Source organism: Lacerta agilis, chromosome 12 (assembly GCF_009819535.1).
Source record: "Lacerta agilis isolate rLacAgi1 chromosome 12, rLacAgi1.pri, whole genome shotgun sequence".
Taxonomy (NCBI): domain Eukaryota; kingdom Metazoa; phylum Chordata; class Lepidosauria; order Squamata; family Lacertidae; genus Lacerta; species Lacerta agilis.
Genome location: NC_046323.1, coordinates 45,692,550 through 45,712,120, shown reverse-complemented (window position 1 = coordinate 45,712,120; position 19,571 = coordinate 45,692,550). Strand labels below are relative to the sequence as shown.

Here is a 19,571-nt window from a genome sequence, read left to right as displayed (position 1 = left end):
GTTGAGCCATACTGAGTAGCTATGCATCTGAGAGAGAGAGAGACGTGCAAAAATGAACATATCTGAAATCAATATCGATACTGCTACAAATCAGGAACCATTACATAATACTTAAGACACATTATTATGCAACCAGCGTGTATTTTTATTTATTGCAAAGAAAATTATCCCATTAACCAGCAAGCAGCAGCCCTCATGTGAGTTCTGGTGGTCATTTGTTCCTGCCCCCTGCCAAATGTTTGTCCGCTCAGGTTCAGTGCTTGTGCCCTGTCTACTTTTAGTATTGAGCACTTTATACCTTTATTTATTTCTTTATTGGGGGGGGATCTGCTCTGAAGATTTTTATTTAAGAGGCTCTTGGATTCTCTTTGCCTTCCGCTCTTATTGCTGCAGTGATTTGTTTTCATATTCCATATATTGCATTTTACCATCCGCTGCAACTTGGCAATTCTGCTGCTACTGTGACCAGTCTGTTAGCTTTACCTAGCTGAATCTATTTACTGCTCCCCCTCCTTTTACCCTTTTCAACCTGGCTGGACATTCGGCATGTTGGTGGTCAACTGTGATAATATATGGGGAAGGGGGAAGGGGTTTTGTTCAGATTCAAGTAGTTTTGGGAAGAAGTGGGTAGGGCAGTGGAGATATGATAAGCTTGCTGAGGGAAATGGGGTGGGGGGCAAGTGTATATCTCAAAGTGCCCTGTTATTTCCCAGTCCTTGTCCCAGTACAGGAGACCAGAGTTGCTCTGCCAATTTGCCCTCAGTCCTGGTGTTACTGCTGTTACATGCCAGATCAGTCCAGATTAAACAAAAACAAATCTTATACAGGACTTGATCCTGCATTAAATGACTGAATTGGCTTATATCACTGTTAGCTGAGTTAGATGATCTGGAGGAGCTGAGTTTTTCCAAATTTGCCCCCATTTCTTGAGGCAGCACAAAACAAAATTGAGGGCCTAGGGTGAGGGGTTAGCAGTGGTCTGTCTCCATTTCCAGTGCCTCTGTCAAGATAAGATCTGTTTACCGGTATCTGTGAGTGTATGTGGTGTTGGATGCGTGGCCCAGACAGTGGATTCTGTGGGCATCTTGACCACCCCACTTTCCAATAAGTTCCCCTACCTGAGCTGACGGAGATGGTCTTGGATATGTTACCAAGGACCTCTAGGTTTATGGTTCTGGAGAACCTCGACATTCATTCTAGGACTGCCTTGCCACGGGTGTCTCAAGAGTTCATAGCTTTAAAATGGCAGCCATAGACTGGTCCACACTTTGGGTCTGAGCAGGAGGGTGGTGATTTGAGAATGGGGCCCCCACCCCTTGATTCATTTTTTGTGGTCAGAACATTCCCTGGTGAGATTTAAAACTCACAGTGGCCACTTCCTTCCAAAGGAGTAGTAGACCTATCTGGAAAGATAGATTCTCAGAGTTGTCTGGCAGTTTGCAGTAGACGTGTTCCTGACTAAGCCCTTGTCTCTCTGTGGGATACTGAGATTATTGTAGGCCTTGACACAACAGCTTCCAACTACTCTTTTCCACTGCATGGAGCCTGGTTCAGCCCAGCTCCTTCGTTTACCCGGAATCTGGGGGTGACAAAGCAATTAGCAATTAGACAAAAGAGAATGCACACCCCTGGTGGCTGGCCTGTGTCAGAAAAAAGACAGAGGATGAATGTACAGTGGTACCTCGACTTTGGCCACCTCATGAGAAGAGAAGACTCCCTGGAAAAGACCCTGATGTTGGGAAAGATGGAGGGCACAAGGAGAAGGGGACGACAGAGGATGAGATGGTTGGACAGTGTTCTCCAAGCTACTAACATGAGTTTGGCCAAACTGCAGGAGGCAGTGAAGGATAGGCGTGCCTGGCGTGCTCTGGTCCATGGGGTCACAAAGAGTCGGACACGACTGAACAACAACAACCTCGACTTACGAAATTAATCTGTTCCAAAGGCGCGCTCGTAAGTCGAAATCTTCATAAGTCGAAGGCGCCATCTTGGAACAGGAAAAAAAATCGGAAGTCGAAAAAAACGCATTCAAATTTTTGTAAGTCGAGGTATCGTGCCGCCGCTTTCCCTTCGCAAGTCGAAAGTTTCAGAAGCGGCAGCCATTTTTTCACTTTCGGAGGCCATTCGGAAGTCAAAAAATACGGAAGTCGAGTCGCTCGTAAGTCGAGGTACCACTGTAGTCCTACCAATTCTCCTGGACCTCTTGGTGGCTTTTGACACCACCAACCACTGTATCCCTTCGTCATGGTGTGCATGTATGGCAGTCTAAATACATGAGCAGAGATTTTTTTTAATAAAAAAACCCCTCTGCAATGTGGTTGTGCAGAAAATACTTCTCAGATATTGCTAGAAATACATGCATTTCCACAGTTTTAGGGGCAGAAATAGATTTGTGTGAAATATCTGCCACCAATGCTGTAGAAAAACCTATTAATGATGACAGGTGGCAAGGGATCTCCACACAGTCTGTCATCATCAAGAGGAGATGCTAAGGCTGTATAAACTGCCAAAAATGGCTTACTTGAAGGTCGTTTATGCTGTTACGTGGCACAAAAATAGCTCACCGATCGGGGGGAAACTGTAGCAGCCTATGGTCAGTATGGCAAGATGTGTTTCCATTTGTATTATAGTAATTATATCCGAATTTGTATATACTTCTTTCTATCATATATGTGTGTATATATATATAATACACACAAATTAGCAAATGTTAGCAAATTTCCTTTTTTTTTGGTGTTGAATTAGGTGTCCACCCTAAATAACAACTTATATAAAAGAGGGAGGAAGTCAGTTGCCTTCAAAAAAGCAGCCGTTTCATATGCACCCATCCAGGGTACTCAGAAACTTAAAAACACAGGAGAGTCACTTTTTAATCTCCAGAGAGATGGTGCCAAGTGAAAGTCATCATAATGGTATGTACATAGACTGCCATGCTCTTACAGTTGCTTCAGGTGATCTTTAGTTTTCAGGTGAATGAGACACAGAGTTGGACCCCTTCCAACGCAATGGAAGAAATGAGGCATAATGGTCAGGCGTGTGATAGAATTCCAGGAGGAGGTGGCTCAATACAGAGTTCTGAAGTTCTTTATACCTGATCCTGACTTCTATCCTCCCTGGCCGCATCAAATTTATCCATTTGTTTGTTTGTTTTCTTGGCATACCACCAATGCAAGCAAGTTCTGCGTGTGGTTGGTAGAGACATAAAAGATACAAGCCACAACAAAATGCTAAAGCCAGAATAAAACAAATCTTTCTATCTAGCTGTGTGTGTGTGTGTGTGTGTGTGTGTGTGTGTGTGTGTGTGTGTTTTATGCTGATTCTAAGTCGTGGGGGGGGTGTGGGAGTGTGCATGCATGCATCTGTGTCCAGCAAGACATAAAATCAGCGTAAAATGCACAGCTGGTAAAACAGTTTAAACCAGGAAAAAAGAGCTTGTTGCAAAAACTGAGGCACCTGATGGGTTGTAGTGACAAGGAGAACAAGGAGCCTTAAAGACCACAGTGTGGAAAACCAGATGAGCCTCCCTGGCATTGAATAGATCAGGCACCACCACACTCCCTGGCAACCATCTGCCACAATTAATTGGGGGAACTTGGAGAAGGGCACCAAAAGAAAATATTGGGGTCCAGGCAGCTACCAGAGCCTTCTGGTACCATGTCCCCAAGTTGCTTAGAGATCCTTCAGGAGGAAGAGCAGAATATTGGTGGTGATAATGATAGTAGTAGTGGTGGTGGTAGTGGTAGTGGTAGTAGTAGTAGTAGTGGTGGTAGTAAATAATGATGTAAAGGCTTTTACAAATGGAAGAAAACTGTATCTCCACATTGCGAGCCTGTATATGTTCATGGCCTGCTTTTGCACTGATTCCAGAAAGGTAATGAAGCCGATTCAGACATAGATTGGTTCCGATTCATTACAGAATGTCATGACCAGGCAGCGCTGAGAGTTCTTCATTTGACAATTAGCCTTTTCAGCCTCGGAAAGATTTAAAACCAGAGGGGAAAAATAACATCTGTTATTCTGCAATGAAAATGAACTCCTCTAGTGACAGGCTGGCTGAGTGATTGATGGATGATGCAGGACAAGAGGAACAAGGACTGGGTTGCTCTGTGGGGGCTTCATTTTAGAGGTGGTGCCCTGCGATGTGCTGAAGCAATGAAAGAGAAACAATCTAATATCCAGTTAAGTGCAAGCAACCTGGGCCAAGGACAGTTAAGGCTCTAATAGTACGCATACTTACCTAGCAATAAGCTGTTCTGAAAAGATGTGTATAGGATTGCATTACCAATATCATTCAGTTTTAAGGAGATTTAAGGCCTAGGCTGCAGATGAGCAGGGTACAACAACAACAACAACAACAACAACAACAACAACAACAACAACAACAACAAGAACAACTTGCCACTGCCTCTGAGGTTGCTCCCAGGCCATTCCAAGTATCATAACTTTCAGGCGCCTGATGCTCCTCATCATCATTATTTATTAAATTTGAATCCCGCCCTATGCCCACCGGTATACCATCCAGGTATCTTGAGAGCCTTTATGATCCTTCCAAGTGGTAAGGGGAATTCCGCCATGCATCAGCTGCTGATGTGCACTAAAATGTTGCCTTCATGAGCTCATGGTATGGAGACCCACAGGTTAGTGACAGCTGGTGAAGTGGAACAGGTTGAATTGAATTTTGGGTCTTCAGTTGAAGAGGTTTGGCTTTAAATTAGGGATGAGGGATTTGTGACCTCCCCCCAGATGTTTTTGGACTCTAGCTCCCCTCGTCGCTGACCATTGACCCTCCCATGATGGGAGTTGAAATCCAACAGCATCTGGTAGACCTCAGATTCTCCATCCCTGGTTTAAACCCTTCAGCCATGAAATCCTGTGGGTGGCTTTTGGCAAGTTGCAATCACCCAAACCTTTTTCATAGAGGTTTTTGTGAGGATAAAATTAGGTTGCCTGAGGTCCTTAGGCAAGGAGAGGATACAAATGCGAAGAGAAGTATTATAACTGTACATCACAATTTTGTTTATACATCAGAAGGGTTTGTTCTTCTCTAAATGATGGCTTTGAAAGAGGAGATGTGGACAGATTTGGTTTGGATTGCCCAGTTAGGCCTACATATAACTGGCTCATTTTGAGCACAGCAATTTAGATGGCTCAGTAATGTTGTTAATGACTATTGAAAACGCATCATGGCAATTAGAAGCAGGAGTATTTCATTACTACAGGCAATTAAGCTCCCTGTTGTTCCAAATCCAATTCAGTGTGCATTCTCAGGACAGGCTGGGGAATGAGGAGAGGAAGGAAGGTGAAATGAAACCAGCTTTTCATCCTGGCTCAGGGACTGGGAGGGAGACCACAGCCACTTAGGCCTGTATTTGTTAATATAAAGACTCTGTCCTCTGGGACTAGCAGAGCAGAGAGTATCCTTGGCCAAAATTATTTTACTGGACCATTTGAGGGGAAGCAACCTTTAAATGCAGAACTGTCAGCCCTGAGCCAAAGGCAGGTAAAGTCTATTATAAATTGTTCCCCAAGCATCTTTGTGCTTTGCCCTCTTGAGTTTTAAATTGTTATAAACCTTGCAGAAGCAACACTATTGCATTCACTACAAACTCTTTAAGCACAGCATATTGAGATACAGGTCTTCTAACATTACAGATATCCAACTTTAAGTGATAAAATCAGTAAGTAGAGAAGGAAACCCTATAAATCAAACATTTTTGAATTCTGCCTTCCATCTTACAAATTTGTGAATTTTAGACAATGCTGTTCAAACCATTGCTATATTTTCTTGTTCCCAATGTGTTACATATAGAATTCTATCAGCTACAATCATGTGCCAGAGATAGCTGATGACCCTCGTAGTCTCTTCCAACTCTACAATTCTATGATTCTGTGGTCTAGAAGACACCACGTTGGTAATCCCTGATATATGCAACTAATTCTGTATGGCCCAGAGTTACAAGCCAGGAAGTGAAGCTCGGTGGGAAGTCTGCTCAGGGCAACAATGTCCATTAGAGGACATTTAGCAATGGATGCATTCACTTTGCATGCAAAAAGTTCAATCCCCAACATCTTCAGGTGAGCCTGGGGAAGAAGTTGAAGTCTATGTGACTTTCCTTTAACGGCCATGGCTTCCATCAAGGAAGATGGTGGGAATTCTCCTCTACACAAAACTACAGTTCTTAAGATTCCCCAGGAGAGGAAATGACCATGACTATTACAACCTTTTGCTCTTTAAGTGAACAGCAATATTGAAAATGTAACACATGCTCTAATATCAAACCCACAATAGATTTGGTTGCTGGTAATCTAAAAATGTTTGTAGATGTTCTTAATTGTTTTTTTTAAATGGTTTAGGTATGTTTTGTTCAGTTTTTAATTGTATTGCTTTTACTCTTTTGTTCTTTGCTGCCTGGGCTCCCTTGGGAGGAAGAGTGAGAGAGATACTTTAAAAACAAAAGAAGCAACAACAACAACAACAGAGTGAGGGTTTCTTTAAAGTAATAGGCTTCTTAGAAGGACCCATCTTCCATCTGAATAACTCAGTAAGAGTGAGCAACCTGGTTGTCATTGCTGGTTTACTCTCCCCACCCCACACCCCACCCCCAGCTTCCTTTAATTTTTATTTCATCCTTGCAAGACTCCCAGAATTCAGTTTTTGGGGTCAAGGGTTTTTGCTTCTTTGACTTGCTGTTAAGTTGGTAGCCCTGATAATAAACAGTGAGATCAAGCCTCCAGTTCAGAAGCAAGGTTTAAGCCAATAAACTCTCACATCACAGCTGGAAAAGGGCACCGTGACTTTCTCTCCTGTGCTAGCAGATGTAATGCCTGGGCATATTTACAGTGAAATAGAACAGAGTGATGGACTGTTTGCCTGTCATAGCTGTGCACCCTGCCTCTGGTGGACCAAGGTGTCCTCATTAAAGCTTGTTCCAAATTTAGCTATTGCTGGGAGCATGTGCCCCTAGCATAATCAAAGGCCCTGTATCCACAGCGATGACAGAGTGCATCTGGAGTGATGGGACTTGCCAAATGTTCTAATAAGGTGCGAGGTAGAAAGAATACACAGCCGCGCTAGGTGAATTAATTCACTTTCCCTCTCTATGACACAACGAAATTGGTTTTTATCTCTCCCCCCCCTTCCCCGCCCCACTTTGCAAATGCAATTAAGCACAAAACAAATACCAGGTATTTCCTCATGCTAGACCTGTAGCGATAACAGAATCTTGACACTTCACATTACTAATCCCCCCTTTTTTTCTCTCACTTTAATTTCATTCTGCAGACGTATCAGCACTCGTATACAGCTTTTTATGTCCTCCGAAAACTGCCTGATGGGTAAGTGATACGATGTTGGTACCTGGGGGTTCTGCAGGTTAGGAGAGCTGCTGGGAAGTGAACCGTCCTAAGCAATGTGGGCTTGTGTCCCAGTTCTTCAACCATTCAACACTGGCAGAGCCTATAATGGAATAAGGGCCTTTCCTTGAAAAGGGAACACAATGAATCTTAACATTGAACAGCATGATCCAATAGTGAGCAGCAAAGTGTTGCACTGATGCCAGCTCCACCCACGTCCCCTCCTTCATTTTAGAATAGTGAGAGAGAATCCTGCTGGATCAGACCAAAGGTCCATCTACTCCAACATCCTGCCTCCTGTTGGAAGCCCACATGCAGGACCCAAGCACAATAACTCTCTCCTGCTGTTATCCCCCAGCAACTGTATTCAGTGCCTTTAATTCCAGAGGTTGCATATAGCTATCGTGACTAACTGTTGTGGATAGCCTTATCCTCCCGTGAATTTGTCTATTACCCTTTCAAAGTTATCCGAGCTAAAGGCCATTATCACATCTTTTGGAAGCAAATTCCACAAATTATAATTATGTGCCTTGTGAAGAAACGCTTACTTTTGGTTGTTCTGAAGTTTCGGAACAAATGTCTTCTGGGTCATTCTCATGTTGCAGCATTCAACTGGTGTAAAAGAAGGATTCGCATCCTTTTGAACTTAATGTCCAGTCGTTTGTTGGGCCTGATCTTCTGCACTTCCTCTCTGCACATGCCTGTGTCTCGTGATGCAGCTACACAATTCCACTAGCTGATGTGTTGCCACAGAATAACATCTTAGGTGAAACACCGCCTCGTGCGTTGGTTTCTGACCTGTTTTGGATTTGCACAGGGGCTATAACAACAGGATCACATAGTAATATGATTTGGGGCTGGTGTAAGAGATTTCTTTCTGAAAACAGATGTCCAGGGGCTTATCACATCCCAGAAAAGCCTTTCAAAATGGTATGAATTTAGAACAATTACCGGTAGCTTGCAGCGTGGACACACACTGAATCATTTGCACTTCTGATTCAATCCTTCTGTTTGCGTGAGCATCAACCTTGAAAATATAGTTTTAGTTTTACTTATTATCTCCTTTATTAAAAAAAAATTTTTTAACCACCCTTTGTTGGCTTTGGCCCCAAAGCACCTAAAGGTACATCTCTTCCCATGATAGACCTTCTAGGGTGTTAAGCTATGCAAGGAGGCAGAGGTAGACCTTAAAAGTACCATGCAATGTGGCATGGAAGAAGCTTTTCTGTGTTGGCCCCACCATTGCATACATTTTGTTGGAAGGCCAGGATGCACCTTTTTGTATTGGGCTTTTGGTTGGAGGATGAGTTTAGAGCATCAATCCTTCTGCATTGTTGCTCGTGGTCTTACTTGCTGTGTGGTTGATACAACCTAATTGATGGATTAGTGTTCTTGTGCACTACTTGGCTTACTTGTTATTTTTAGCTGTACGTAACCAGCCCTGAGATGGCATAGCAAAGGATGAGCTATAAATGCATATAATGCTGTGGGTTAAACCACAGAGCCTAGGGCTTGCTGATCAGAAGGTCAGTGGTTCGAATCCCTGCCACGGGGTGAGCTCCCGTTGCTCGGTCCCAGCTCCTGCCCACCTAGCAGTTCGAAAGCACGCCAAAGTGCAAGTAGATAAATAGGTACCGCTCCAGCGGGAAGGTAAACGGTGTTTCCGTGCGCTGCTCTGGTTCGCCAGAAGCGGCTTTGTCATGCTGGCCACATGACCCGGAAGCTGTCTGCGGACAAACGCCGGCTCCCTCGGCCTATAGAGCGAGATGAGCGCCGCAACCCCAGAGTCGGACACGACTGGACCTGATGGTCAGGGGTCCCTTTACCTTTATCTAAATATTTAAAACGTCAGGGTGGTATACAAAATAAGACCAAAAAAAGTCATATCACCATAAAATATAATTAGAGCATCTTTAAAAGGCAGTAAATCACAACAGAAATGGCTAAACAACTAAAATAGCCAATGATAACAAAGGGCATGGTGATCCACAGTTTTGACGCTATATCAGAGAAGGCACTCTTTCTCTCATTGACTTGTAGAAAACCTCCCTAACAGATTTTTAGCACAATGATTACTTGTTGGTTACTGATTGCAAAGCTCAGCAAATGGGAATCCTTGTCCCAAGAGAAAGAGAGAAATTTCAGTAGTGTTTTTTTTTTAAAAGGAGAAATCTAATGCTTTGTGACTGACATACAGTAAATTAGATTCAACATTTCAAACAGCAGCCTATTCTTCCCTGCTGTGAGGGCTTTTTAGATCAGAGCTGTAGTTCACTGCACACTGCAACTCACTGATATCTTGTTAGATCAGATCTGTGTTCCCTAGATTTCTATTGTATTCTTCATCAAAGGACATTTTGTAAGCATGGCTTGGTCAGTAGATGGAGTGAGTCCCCCCCCCCTTTTCGGGGTGTCCCAGTGAAGTTGATTGATCAGGAATGGGGGGACTGTTCTTCTGGCAATGCACCCAAATTATGGAATGCTTTCCCTGGAAAGACATTTATGAAAAGTTCTCTTTCTTTTTCTGCCCATACATTTATGAAAAGTTAACCCACTGGTAGGTTTTAACCTTTCATATTAAATTTGCATTTTCCTCTTTTTTGTTTTGTTTTATTTTATTTTTAAAAATGGAGTGTTGTTGCTATTTCAAGTATTGTAACCTGCCCTGAGACCTTTTAATATAAGGAAGGGTAAAAATATTCACTTCTGCAAGGTTAGGATAGCTCTTTCAACGGTTATCAGTCAAAACAGCAAAATGAAGCCCATGTTTGGAAGCGACATTATGTCTAGTTGTGTTGTTTGCATCTGCAGGTATGCAGAGGGTTTTGCCAAGCCATGGGTTGATCCTTGACATTCCGGTGGATGCTTACAATGATTTTGCTGCAGGCTGATGTGGTTAGAAGTCTGCATAATCTGGATTTTCACCCTGCCCAGAGTGGGTGGGGTACAAATAATAAGATTATTATTATTTCTTTCATGGCTGCCACTTGCTGATATGGTCTTGGCATTGGGCCCCATATCCCTTGCCTCATTTGTTTCAACCTCACCTGCCATTACAGCCTCTCTGTTCCCTTCTCACTCTGTTGTCCATCTCAAGGGCCGGTTGACACAATCAGCAGAATCATGTCATAAACCCATTCTTCTGTTTGAGTTGTTAGCAACGGTCATTATGTTATAATAATAAATAAATATGCTCATGTACCTTGCGGCTGTAGGCTGCAAGAACTATATATTGCAGAATTCCTTTCTCCATGGGAGAAACCTCACTGCATTGTGGTGGTGAGAATGAGGGAGATAGAAGGTTAAAAGAAGCTGGGTTTTTTTTTTAACCATTCAGATCCAGAGCTTAACTTTCTTCATATTTAGATGTTCCCAGTTGTGTTGCTTGAGATGGTTCATCTCACCTATCATTGTTAGTTTATAATTTGCGCTTAGAAGAAGAAGAAGAAGAAGAGTTTGGATTTGATATCCCGCTTTTCACTACCTGAAGGAGTCTCAAAGCGGCTAACATTCTCCTTTCCCTTCCTCCCCCACAACAAACACTCTGTGAGGTGAGTGGGGCTGAGAGACTTCAAAGAAGTGTGACTAGCCCAAGGTCACCCAGCAGCTGCATGTGGAGGAGCGGAGACGCGAACCCGGTTCCCCAGATAACGAGTCTACCGCTCTTAACCACTACACCACACTGGCTCTCTTAGGAACATAGGATGTCATCCTACTAAGTCATCCTTACAGTTGACCTATTGACACCAATGGGTTGAAATGGCTTAAACCTATTGGTTCCAATGGAACTACACCACATGTAACTTATGGTGAATATCACCCATAGAAAACTGCCTTATTCCAGGTCAGACTGTTTGTCTGTCTAGTTCAGTGTTGTAGTGAGTCCCTATGGGAAGGCTGGACAGTCTAAAGTCCAGACATTCTTGGACTCCATCTCCTATATTGTTCAACCATTGACCATATTGATTGGTGCTGATGGGAGATGGAGTCCAACACTACCTGAAGGGCACCGTGTTGGCTATCCCTGCTCTGTAGCCTCTTGCAGAGGTCTTTCCCATCACTTCCTAACTGGTCTTTTAAACTGGTGATGCCCAGAAGATTCAGCACTCAAATAATGTCTTTCGCCACTGAGCTACAGTCCCTCGCTTGAAGATATAGGGATTTTTAAAAATCTGAAGAAAATGCTTTGTGCTGCAAACTGCCTTTCATAGAATCAGTTTAGCTTGTGTCATTTTATTAAAATTAATTTTGTTAAATGGTCAAGGTTTGTTAATTTAAGCCATTATGCAGTTTATTTGTGCTGCTAGAGAAGCAAATATCCACTGTCTTCCCTATCATACATCATAGAGCTCTGATGCCTTTTTGCTGGCTGTGCCTCTGTCTGCAAACCCTATCATTCATATTATCTCTGAGAGCTTTCCAGCCATTTGAGTGGAACCTTAAGGTTCGAGCCACCATTATCCAGAAGAACACCTTTTATTATTCTTATTTTGCAAAGGGATGGTCCATTAATGCCCTTGTTTTCAGCAGCAGGTGTTCAAATTCGGGGCTTATTGGTACAGCCAAAAAAAAAAAAAAAAACACCTCCGGACGCCCGTGTCCATCTTCTCATTTGCTTCCCCCCCCCCCTTTTCAGTCCATAATGTTGTGGATCAAGTTCATGCTGCACTAGGCTGCCATCTAGTGGGTTCTCTTATTTCTGTAACTTGGGCTCCTGTCTTGCTGCTCTACAAAGTAATTCATACAAAATGGTTAATGTGGTGTTCTTCTTAAAGCCAGATTCCAGTTGTGCTACCCTGTGCTATGCTTCTGAGTTATGGAGAATCTACATTTTAGGACAAGAAGCCTTGTGTAACTCTCTGTTTGACTGCAGGGCAGACTGCACATCATCATCATTATTATTATTATTATTATTATCATTATTATTATGTTTTATATGTATTATTTCATTTGCAAACAGTCTTTCCACTGAGAGCATTACAAAACACATTCAGCTTTACTCCGTCATAATGGTGTTGTGCAGAATCCTGTGGTTCATTTTCTTTTACATGGCAGGTTATCATGGTGTTCTTCTGCTGGCATTATAAAATGGTACTGGAGAGGGTGGAAAGCCCTGATGACTTCCCCGTTTCCCATCCAGCCTCTTGCAAGCATCCTGAAGGCCAAGTAACTCAGTGCCAATTAACAGACTCTGGCACATAACCGGATGAAAACCCTCCTCCCTTTCAATACATTGTTTTCTGGTGGAGTGGTTACTCTGTGCCACGTGAATACAGCAGCAGCAGCAGCAACAACAAGCATGATCATTGTTACCATAGAATCATAGAGTTGAAAGGGACTTTAGAGGTCCTTCAATCGAACCCCTGTCCATGGTGCCTGCCGAAGAAAGCTCATCACTTCCCATGCAATCAGCAGTTTGTACTTCCCTACAAATGGTTCTAGTTCTGCTTTCTGGAGCAACAGATAACTAGCCTGCTCCAACTTCTGCAGTGACAGCCCTTTGGGTCTTCGCAATCAAATCAGCATTCATCGTTTTCATCAGGGATGCCAAATAAATAGTTGAGGGGGCAGGTAAGCCCTACCCCACATGATCAATTGTATGCTGGGGCTCACCCATACCATTTGAATAGCAATGCCCATCAACTTTGGGGGGCAGACCCCTCAAATATTTTATTGGAGGGGCCAAAGGGACCCCAAAGTTGGCTCCTATGGTTTCTGTGATGAATACCCCTCAACTTCAGTAGTCTTATGGGGAGCCAACAGCATTCAATAATAAATGGGGCAAAACAGCCAGTTTAACAATAATAACGCAACTCCACAATGCAGAATAAAAGCACCAGAGAAATCAATAAGTATGGTGTAATGAATTGCATGCAAAGCAGAGAACTCCGGATGACGGAAGCAGGCGAGGCAAACCAGAGAGGTGGCTGCAGATGTATCCAGAGTGCAAATGGAGCCAGGAAGATTTAGGAAAGTTGTCAGGCACTCTCGCTTCCTTTGCCATGGTTTTATATTTAACAAGTGATCTTTATAATGTGGTGAATTAAAGGTGCATGGAAAGCCCACAGTAGACACGAAGTCTATCAGACTTCTTTGGATTCATTCATTGCTGAATCCATTATATTTCAACAGAGCCAAAAGGACAGACAATGTACTTCTATCAGAGCATTGCGAAATGTGCCCCAGCTGCAACAAAACATGTCTCTCCCATATCGGTCTCTTACAGCCACAGCAGACACTGTAACTCTGCCGTGCTCGGACTTCACCCCTGAAGGCACATTCCCCCATTGTCTCCCGAGACAGATGGATGCCAACAACAACAACTAAATGTGGATGACAGAATAATAATATGAAGGTGAATAAAGAAACAAATAATGCACTTATGTTCTTCACATACAAAAGATTCCTGCTTTACTCAACTCCAGGTACATCTGGGATAGTCTCCTTTTCTGAAACTCTGAAGAGCTGCTGCCGGTCAGTGTAGGAGGACATTGTTACTAGATGGACCAATGATCTATCTCTGTAGAAGGCAGCTTTCTATGCACCAATCTTTCCATTTCAACCCAATCTTTCCTTTCCTTTTTAAATCACTCTGTTAATGAAGAAGGAAGGTAAGAATAATTAGGAAGAGGCACTCCAGGCTAATTATGCAGAGCCATCATTTATTTAATGAGGCGCAATCTTCAGTACTAGAAAGAAAGAAACTGGAGCACAAACAGTGCCAGATCAAGGAATATGGTGCAGATTCAGCCACCTCCACCTTCAGTCTTGCACAAAAAATCACACATCTTTTTATGTTCATCTGGCTGTGCCCTATTGGAGTTACCCAACGATGCATTTTCTTTGCTGCCTTTTGAATGTTTGGTTTGCTGCTGTGCTTCTGCACGATTAAATTTGAAGTAGTAAAGCTTAGATTCGGAATCTCCAGCTCCATGCTAGTTAAGGTTTGTGCAGAAATTGATTGGCAATAGTTCTTTGCAAGACAATCCTTTTATACCAGTTTGCTCTGGATATATTTTGTGTTCCACAAAACACAAAAGTGTCAGAGGGGCCACTTCCTCCCAGTAGTGGCCAAAATTCATCTGTGTCTCACAAGTCAGGCACTGTTGACAAAACCCATCTAAACTCAATAGGCAGCCCCACCACCACCACCCATTTTTAAACATCTGGATTGCCAGTTATTCCTGCAGCAGTTGAAGGCTAGAACATGCTGCTGGAGATAACAGTGATCCCTCTCGGCATGTGGCTATGAAGCCCAGAAAACCAAGTGGCCTGCAAAATCTGTACAATATTTAATGCCTCTTAGAGCACTTTCCTTCTAAGTGGTTCATTTTATCATTTGGATGCTTTCAGCTTCTTGCCTTCCCTTTGGTGGATAAGGCATAGCTTATAGCAGCTGAGTCAGAAGCTGATTTAGAGAAGCCAAGTGAGGAGTATGATGGCACCATCTCTTATAGGAAAGGGAATCTTATCTCTGTCTACGGAACATTTTTGGGATGCCAAAGTTGTCTACTCTGCAAAACTTGCAATCAATGATTCTGTGTCATCCAGACTGGATTACTGTAACTCCCTATTGTTCACCAGCCCTTGCCAGATTTTTAAATTGCTTCCAGAATTTTTCAAGGAATAGAAGGCTGCCAGCATAGTATCCCCAGTGGACAAACGCTGGCTCCTGCTATGATCTGAGCCTTGCAAGTTACATAGCAAGCTTGTACATGCTTTAGGAGACCAGGCAGCATACTGTTTGAGGACTCCTTGACCGATGCATCAATACCATCATGAAAGAAGCAAAAATGGCCACAAACACCTTCTATGATCCTGGGTGAACCTGCATTATGAAAACATTGCTGTGGTCTAAAATTCTCTTTTGCCTCTGGAAGACTGTGCTTCTACTGCAGCTATTCTGTGTCTGACACTGGTTTATTTCATTATCTTCATCAAGTTGTTGTTGTTGTTGCTGTTGTTGCGGTTGTTGTTGTTGTTGTTAAGAGGTGCATCTTCAGCATTCATGGAAAGCGGTATAATGAAGAAGCTAGACGCAACTCGGTGGAGAGGGAATTCCACAACTTAAGGGTTGCCACAGGGAATGTCCGTTCCTGTTATATCCCCCCCCCCGCCCCCCAACTTTCTGAGGTTGGAAGAACTACCAAGTACTGATCTTAACACCCAGTAGGGTCTGTAGAGAATGAGGAGATCGTTCACATATTTGGGACCTAAGTCATCTAGGGCTTTAAACACTAACATGAGTACCTTGAATTGGACCTGGAAACAAATGGGCAGTCAATGCAGCTGCTTTAGAACCATGGCCAAATCATCTCTGTCCAAAAAGAAGCCAGGAAAGAGCACTGCTGTGCTCAGGTGTTGCTTGTGGATTTCCTGTAGGCATCTGGTTGGACATTGCAAGAACAGAATGCTGGGTTACATGGGCCTTTGGGCTGAGGCAGCAGGGCTCTCCTTACATTCTTGGGAACCCATGTCTTGCCTAAACAAACACATAGGGAATATTACCTTTCTTGCATACTAATAATTGCACGTTTTGTATCAAAGTTCAAGTTATACAGGGGGCATATCATCCTGTCAGGGAGATTTTCTCCCAGTTATAAAAACCTTCTGTTAGAATTCAGAATGCCATTCATTCTCTGAGCCACAGTTTCAGAGAGTGTGGGGTTTTTTTGATTATCCATTCAGGTAAGCTCTACAGTTCCCTGTGTTTTTTCTTTCTCCTTGTACTTCTGTGTGTCTGCTGGGAAGTGTTTCTCATCCTGTCATTTCTCTCCTTTCCTCATTTGCAAGTGTTGAAGTAAACAAATCATGTATTTTTTATTTTTTATTTAACAAGGCCTTTTCTTTCTGTCAAAGTGTCTTGGTGCCTTCTGGAAGCTTATGTTTTTCTCAACACTCACCAGCCTGCTGCTAACATTAATTTGCTTCTATACTGCCCTCCTTTTTGGGACATTTCATTGCAGCCCCAGTTCCAATGCAGTTGAGAGACTGCAAAGCAGAGGCAGTCGTCTGTATACAGCAAGCTTAAGGCTCCTCAGGGCTCAGAACTGGAAGGTTTTAAAGAGGCCAAGGAGTGTCACCTGACCTGTCCTAGGCTCATGTGAAATGTTTCCCTGCAGGTAGTGCAAACTCTCACCTGGCATATTTCATATTATCAGTTCAAGACTCCTATGGGTTCAAAGCTTGATATGGCTGCTTAAAAACCAAGAAGCCAATCTTGCCAATGACAGCAACTTTTGCATTTCTATGCCATCTTGCAATGTTTTAGAGTTCAAAGCAGCCCTGAGAGGGGGATATTTTCTTCAACAGGGCTGAGCAATGGGAGGATATACCAAGTTTTACAGCTCAATTCATTGCATGCTTATTCAGAAGTAAGCTCCAGTGTGGCTTACTCCCAGGTAATTGTGCATAAGATGTCAGCCTAGTGCAAATTACTGCCTCTGCTTTACACACAGCTCGCCACTGCTCTTTTGAAAATTGATCTAAAATGGCATTTATATCTTACCCTTCCTCCAAGGAGATCAAGGTGATGTACATTGTTCTTCCCCACCTCCCCATTTAGCTTTACACTTGTTCTGTTTTGAGCAATAACCTTGGCACAGTACCAAGGGGACGTTCTGGTAGTACCCTGGACAGCTCCATGCAGAGCTCAAGCTGGAGGCTCCACAAGAGCAGAGCTTTGGTGTTGTTTCAGCAACAGTCCTTAAACTGAGCCTTAACTAGAAGTTGCAGCTCTATCTCTACAGTAAGCTCCACCTTCCGTGAGAAGAGCCCAGATGGCTTTAGTGGTCCTTGACTTCTAACAGGGTGAGAAAGACTGTGGTTTCGCACTAAGGCAGCCTGCCCCAGCCTGGTGCCCATCATTTGTTTTGGACTTCAACTTCCATCGGCCCTAGCCAGCATGACCAGTGGCCAGGAATGATGGGAGCTGTAGTCCAACAACATCTGGAGAGCACAAGGCTGATAGTAGGGCTTCTCGTGGCTTCTCCACCATCATTCCCATGGCTCTGAGCCTTTTGGCTTGGTGGTTCCCCAGCTGGTTCCTCCCACCATTCCTCTGCATCCAACCAGTTCATGACATCAGGATTCAGAGGTACTGGCACAATGGACTCCTCTTGCACACATGGTTCTGTTATACAGTATACATCAAGGCCAGCCCTGAGGGCAGTTTTTCCTCCCACTCCAAATCCCTGACCTCATCCCCTAAAATGGGGGACTCTGACCTCAAGGTCATGATAACAAAACCCCTGCAAGGTAGATTAGGCTGAGAGGTGGTATTTTGCACAAGGCCATCTCATGAGCTTCATGATTGAGTGAATATTTGAATATAAGTCTCCCTAGTCCTTTGACACTGTTAATATATTTTAATTTGTGCCATGGTAGACTTCCTCTGGAGTGTGCAATGTGAGTTAAACCAGGCAAGAAACAACTCCAAGTGCATAGGGTAGAGACTCCATGTTCCATACCTTCCAACTGCTGATGAAGGGCAGTTGGATGCACAAGGAATTAATGGTACAGCAATGAGCCAGTTTGGCATATTTGGCATATTTTTTTGCAGGGCGGTGGGGGGAACTGAACCAACCCATATTGGCTAAGGCACTACAAACAGTGATTATATCACATGTAGTTATCCCAATGAGCAGAAAACTGAGCACCTGCCTGCTAGAGTTCAGCATGCCAACTTGATGTACACCCAATCCCTACTGAATGAATATCATTAGCTGATTGACTCATATATGGGATTTTGGATTTCAGTCTATATTTGTTCATCTTTTAATTTTAATTTTGCAAAATGTTACATATGCATCCACATACTTCGCAGTCCTCGTCACGCACCTGATAAACCATTCATCAAATCATTGCATAGACTTGATGCAACCCAAGTCTACAGCATATTTGCTCAGAAGTAAGGCATATATGTGTTCAGTGAGACTTACTCTCAAACGAATAAGTGTAAGACTTCAGCCTCAGGACTGCAACAGCAGATTACAGTGTTGGGTGCTCCTGTACAGGGTGACAGCCAGCAATGCTCTCTTCCTGAACAGTCCATTGCAAGGATTGCTGTCAGGGCAGGATTTTGAGGCAGAGGTCCAGGGCACCAATCAGCAGAATGAGCAGAGGGATCCCCAGTCACAGCAGGGTTGGTTTTATTTCTGTTTTGTTTTTGTTTTGCAGAAGGGAGCAATGGTCACCCTAATTCAGGCATAGGGAACCTTCGGCTCTCCAGATGTTTTGGACTACAATTCCCATCATCCCTGACCACTGGTCCTGTTAGCTAGGGATCATGGGAGTTGTAGGCCAAAACATCTGGAGAGCCGAAGGTTCCCTATGCCTGCCCTAATTCAACCACAGAGATGTTTCCAACTATCTCCTAACTATTAGCTCTTATCAGCCATTATGGACCATTAAACAACAATATACTTAACCACTCTAACAACTTGTTATCTCAAACAGAACACTGTAACTCTCTCCTTCCCCGTTAATTGATATCACCTGCAAAAATTAAGAAAGAAGGTAAATAAACCCTTGGCTGATCTTCGTGCATGCTGACTTCCATAGAGAAGTCAGCACATCTTCTGGGTGAAGATTATACATGAAGCTCACACCTTTTGCACAGTGACAAGAGTAATTATACTCAAAATATCATGGCAGAAATGAAGTGAATTGAAGGCAAATTAATTAACTGAACCCTGGCTGAGTAGTTAAATACTGAAAATAATAAATTATCTGGAACACGAGAGAAAACGAATGAGATTGTTGGAAACATGGATCTGCATTCCATGATACAGTGGCATCTCAAGACCACCTTCCAAATGCTTGTTTATGTACCTATGTTCTACAAATCAGACCACAATGGAAGACTCGGAGAAACAACAGAAGAGTGTTTATTGAGTTAAAATTAATTCTTAGAGAATATGCTGTACTTAATACTAAGTTCAGAACCAAGAGAAGAGACGGAAGGTTCAGCAAGTGGTAGCCTCCACATTCTCTTGGACTCCAGCTCTCATCAGCCCCAGCCAGTATGGCCAAGTGGTCAGACCCCAACAACAGCTGGAGGGCAAAGCAAAGTTGGAGAGACTCCTCCACAATACATGACAATCCATTCCATGACTTCCATGACTTAGAGCAAGCCCTGATCTCGGCAAGGATTGTTGGCTCTGGGTTCAGTTCAACCTCTGAGACACCTCTCAGATGAATAGATATTTTGAAAGAGC

The 19,571-nt window shown here is 43.3% G+C and overlaps 1 protein-coding gene across 1 annotated transcript in view; it reads left to right on the top strand.

Moving 5' to 3' along the window:
• The window catches only part of DPP6 (dipeptidyl peptidase like 6), a 358,183-nt gene that overhangs the window by 253,543 nt on the left and 85,069 nt on the right, over positions 1–19,571 (top strand). The window contains exon 6 of the mRNA XM_033164933.1: positions 7,283–7,335. Coding sequence (XP_033020824.1) covers positions 7,283–7,335 — 53 coding nt within the window. The remainder of the gene's footprint in view (positions 1–7,282; positions 7,336–19,571) is intronic.